General features: G+C 35.0%; 1 protein-coding gene across 1 annotated transcript; it reads left to right on the forward strand.

Annotated features, from left to right (window-relative positions):
* Nucleotides 1–354: 354 nt before the first annotated feature.
* LOC149561861 (uncharacterized) lies at nucleotides 355–4,463 on the forward strand. The gene is made up of 2 exons (XM_089823844.1): nucleotides 355–1,145; nucleotides 3,630–4,463. Exons 1-2 carry the CDS (start codon nucleotides 432–434, stop codon nucleotides 3,918–3,920), a joined length of 1,005 nt encoding a protein of 334 aa, XP_089679970.1. The 5' UTR covers nucleotides 355–431; the 3' UTR covers nucleotides 3,921–4,463.
* Nucleotides 4,464–5,449: the final 986 nt, after the last annotated feature.

Raw genomic sequence — 5,449 nt, forward strand, 5'->3', positions numbered from 1 at the left:
TACAATGCCCCACAATTATTCCTCCACAGTAAAACAAAAAGCCCGTGGCTAAATAGCCGAAGGAATGCACCTGACATGACTGTTTATTTGATTTATTAATTAATTTAAAACTCCCAGAACAATGCTTCTGTAATTTCTAAATTAATTCATAAATGAAAGAAAACGTCATGTCAGGTGCAAAAAATCGGCTAGATAGACAGTTCCAAACAAAAATAGTTAAAGGCGCCGCCAAATTGTAGAGAAAAAAAAGGCAGGTGTCTGGTACGACCTAATAATGGGTGGGAACAATCTTCACTATTCCTTTCCTTGTTTTTTTGCTTGGCGGTCGTTCTACTCTTCCCCCATTGTAATAATGACACATACGATTGACAGATTCAAACTATAAAAGAAGAATTCTGCACAGAAAATTGAGTATCTCAATTATTATTATTATGGACAATCTTACAAGGGGTAGCGTGAAATCACTCGTCACGATCAGACATCTCATTGACGCCTCCATTGAGAAAGAAAAAAAGCAGCATTCTAATGTTCTCAGAGCATCCGGATTTTTCAATTGGAAGAAAAATGAAAGAAATTTCACAGGTCGGAAAGAAGAAGAAGAAGAAGAAAGAAGAAGCATTTTGCAGCCTAAAGATTTCTGCGAAGAAGAAGATTCTGACGAATTTTCAGATGCTCTGTCTCACGCAGAGGCTTGCAGTCTGGCCGTTGTGAGTGACCTAAATAGCAGTGAAGAAGACAGATCTGACGGAAAAGAAGAGCAAGAATCTTCACGGAGTTTCATGATGGAGCGATTTCTTCCTGCAGCTTCGGCAATGGCGTCCAAATCGCCTCATCAAACCAGAGAACCGACGCCTGTAAGGGATTCAAGGCAAACAGGGGCTTTGCCGCCTCAATCTCAGCCCAGACTTACCAGAACGGATTCTTCTGATGAAATTTTGCAATTTAAGGTCGCTTGTGGAGGAATTTTGACGTCAAGGTTGAAGAATGCCTTTGCCTTTGCTCCTTCCATGGCATTTCTTTCACCGCGAAAGGGAGGGAGAAAAGAAAGGTCATTTTATAGTTCGGGAAAGAAGCAGTTTTCTGGTGGTAAACCGGTGGTTTCTCAGGATGAAGATGATGAAACTTCTAGCGGTACTGATGAAGAGGTAAAACTAATTGCTCTGTTTTTGGTTTAATCTGTCTTTTTCTTTGATAGTTAGCTTGAAAAAATGTATAAGTATATTTTCTAAGTATTATTATAGGTAGTAAAAATGTAAGGTATTCTTTAGTTTACGATGTTATTTTGAGTAGTATTGGGGTGGGTGATCTTTTTTGACGGTTCAATGTTTTATTTGTCTTATATTGATATTGATCGTAGATGCAATAAGTGTTAAGTGTTCCATTCATTCTCATAAGAGATGGGTTTGTGTAAACCACTTCTAATGGAGCATGGGTCACTAGATTTGAATAAAAACTGCATAGTTGATAAGTGATACCAGATTGACAATTTTTTTTGGCTTGGAGTTAAGATAGGAGAGGTACTTTTGCTCTCCCATATTTTTGTTATTCTATTTAGCATATCACTTGTGTTGAATTATTGTCTCCCTCAACTTAGATTCAAGGATTTGAGGGGCATTTTCATTATGTTAAATTTAGTGGTGATGTCAAATTGTGAAAGGTGCAATCTCAACCTTTATTCCCAATTGACACTCATTTTGTGTTAGAGCCAATACCTTAGGATTGTCCCAATTCATTCAAGACATGTTCTTGACCTCATACTAGGTTACCAACTCCTCCAACTTAAGTCTCAAGAGTATCTGATGCGCCAAATTTCCCTAGGACATAGTCCTGGCTCATCTGAAATTGTCACCTTCAACTTAAAGTCTCAACATGTATCTAATCCACCAAATTTCCTTAGGCACATTTCCAACTCACTTGAAATTATCACATTCTTCAACTTGAAGCCTTAATAGTATTTTGTACTCTAAATTTCTCTAGGCTACACACCCAACTCATTTCAAATCATCACCTCCTCCAACTTCAAGTCGATCGTTAAGAGTATCCAAATTTGTCTAACTTGTTCATCATATATGAGCACCTCCTTTTCCTTAGAACCAAGGTTTGAAGGGTATGTATTATACCAAAATTTCCTAAGATAGGATTCCAACCCCTCCTTAATATTATTAAAAATAAAGCCACTGAACAAGAGTTGATCACTTTACAAACTTCTTATGAACCATTCAATTTCTTCATATACTATTAAAATTAAGTCTACCATTCTTAATCTTCTTGAAAGTAATACTTCTTCAAAAATTGTGTAATACTCTATTGTTTTACACTCATCTCATTACTTAATTGATCAGTGTTTTTCAATTTACAAGACTTGATCACTATGGATTCTTTGTGAACCATTCCATTTTATCAATTGACTAATGAGAACTTAAATCTATCATTCATTGTCTTCTTGAAAGTAATCATTTTAACAAAAAATGTGCATACTTTATTGCTTTTGCATACAATTTGACAAGATGTGACCACTGGGACTTCTTTGTGAACCATTCAACTGTTGATTAAACTTCACCTAACACTTTATCATTCTTTATGTTTGTGAAACAAGTTATCTTTTTGAATAACTCGACCTTTGTTTGTTACTTTTATTACTTTTGTAATGGACGAGATTTGATTATCGAGGACTCCTCATGAACCATTCAACTTTATCAATTTATTAAACATCACATAACACTTCATCATCTTGTACCTTTTTGAAAATAAAAGTTTTTGCAAAACATGTATAGTTTATTACTTTTGAAATTAACAAGATTTGATTATTTGAATCTCCAACATCTAACTTTACCAATTTATCAAATGTCATGTAACACTTTGTTGTCCTTTATTTTAGTGAAGTGATATGTGTGTATGGGTTCCTTCTTCATTTCCTAAAAGGCAAAATGAATTTATATCTTATATATAATTCTATACATATCAATCTTTAAAACCACATTTCATAAAGGAGTTGGTCCTTTTTCTCCATCCTTAATCAAAAACTAATTATAAGACTATTATATTGCTATCATAATTCAAGTTTAGCTTTCAAGTCACACTCATTGACTTATTTTTCATGAGTAGCTATACAAGACTCATTTCTCATGAGAAGGAATAGTACACTTGCACTCATTCATATGTTCACAAAAGTGAAGAATTGAGCCTTCCCAAAAAGTCACCCATCCAAATATTACTACAACTTTATTGCATCTATGAAGAGACTCTACCAATTCTTTTGTAATACTAATAATACATTTACAAGAAAAATATCTACATAAAATTCCCTCCAAAGTTTAACCAATTTAACTTACTACCAATTTACTAAACCTTCAAATGAATAATATATGTACATATTATAACACTTTTTCTTTAAAGAAATTGTATATATATATATATATATATATTCCAAATCAACTTCCTTTGTTTCTCGTTCACGTATTCTTGTTCGTTGAAGCTCTTGTTGAAGATACTATCATTATTATTATACATGTTGGAAATCTCATGTTCATACCAACCATTGTTCTTGTTGGGAATCTAATTTCTTTATCATGAAGGTAAGTTATTCAATGGTTAACAAACTTACACATTTCATTTACCAATGTGAGAAGAGGGCTGTAATAGTGGCGACAAGGAGAAAAGCATGGGAAGCGAGATACAGGCAACAGAAGTTGCTGATGAAATGCAGCCCTCTTACAGGCGCCAACTTCAACTCCAGAGATTTCACCACAATATTTCAATCGAATTCACCATACGAAAAGTCATCTCCCAGCGGAATCTCGCCTTTCAGGAACGAAGCGACCGCCTCTCCATTCAGTCGCGAAGAAAAGGGTTTCCTCGGCTTTCCCGCAGATCGAAGACTCCGCCACTCCAAAAAAGCTGCTCAGAGGAGAGAAATCTAACAGGAACACTTTTATTCCGGTCACACCTCACCCTGCAAATCTTCCGATTCGTCGCCGGTCTATTCAAAATCGTTTTACATGTACCCTGATTGAATTAAGAGTTCTCCTGAACTAAAATCCCCTGTTTTTAGTAACACAAAGATTGAAGAATATCCTGTAAGTGTGCTTCCGCCTCCGTTGCCCAAATCTCCTTCTGAATCATGGCTTTGCAGGGCGATTCCTCGTCTCACTGGTAATTCCTCAAATGTTGTGATTAAGGCGGAGCGGCAGGACTTTGATGATGCAAAATGGGAAATTTGATTAAATTTATGTGATCAGTACAAGATCGAACCCTAAAACTCTTATAAACCCTAATCTTAGAGTTTACTTGTTTGCTGTACACGGAGAATCAACACGAACGGCATAAGATTTGCATTAGCTTTCGAATCTGTACTCCAAGAATGTTAATTTTTTATTTTTCCGCAAGAATCTGCAACAGTAAAAACTGAAAATATTTGTTTTGTGATCTGTAATGAAATTATATTATTTGGCTTTTACCGATTAGGTCGGCTGTCATTCAATCTGCCACTGTAATTGCATGTACTATGAGCAAGAAGTGTAGTTTACCGTACATGAGGGTATCGTGAATGTTACGCAAAGCGCTCTGACAAAGGACGCACGACTGTCTCCTGCACTTCAGACTGGATTTGACGGTCCGTCTGTAAAAGGGAATGTTTGTCTTCATTAATCATTGTTCGGCACGGCTGGGCTTAACCGGCACACTCGAAGCTTTGATAATTTCGAGTGGCTAATGTGGGCCCAGCCGTGATTCTTCTGACTTCCGTCTGTCGTTAACGGAGACGTTTGGTAGATGAGCGCAAATTTAAATTTTAAACTTGCCTCTACTTCCCGCTCACCCCAACGTTGGTTAAAGTTACTACTGTCCCTAAAAAGAATTTGGCTTCATGAAATACGGTGATTGAAGAGTATGAGAAAAATGACATTGTTGACCTAAAATCTAGGAACTTTCCACAATGAATGAATTTAAAAAAATAAAATCGAAATGATTATAATATCCTAATCACAACTTCACAACTTCAAAACTTATAAAAGTGTATGCCAAAATGAAAGATATAATAATTGTTTAGAGTAGTTGTAGTAATAATATATAGTTAATAGTTGCTCAAGAGTTTAAATGGTAGACAATTCTCTTTTATTGGGGAGAAAGTTTTAGGTTTTAATTATATAGTATATTTTCATTTATTTAAAGGTGAAAAAATGAGAGAAGTTAGGTATACAATTTTTAAAAATCTATGGTAACTTAAATCCTATATGCAAGTAAATAGATCATAATGCAAGACAAAGAAACTTTGAATGAAAGCATATAAGTATAATATATAAAATCTTCTATATTTCTTTTATGGATCAATTTTCAAATCTAAATATGAAAGTAGATACACATGCTTTAATTGAATCCATTCTATGTTTGAAACTAGTAAGGATGTCATCAAACCAATCATTAGACTTGTATAATCAGATAATGGCATAGA

The sequence above is a fragment of the Cupressus sempervirens genome, chromosome 4, assembly GCF_028749045.1.
Source record: "Cupressus sempervirens isolate cs-2001-9-10 chromosome 4, ASM2874904v1, whole genome shotgun sequence".
NCBI classification, from domain to species: domain Eukaryota; kingdom Viridiplantae; phylum Streptophyta; class Pinopsida; order Cupressales; family Cupressaceae; genus Cupressus; species Cupressus sempervirens.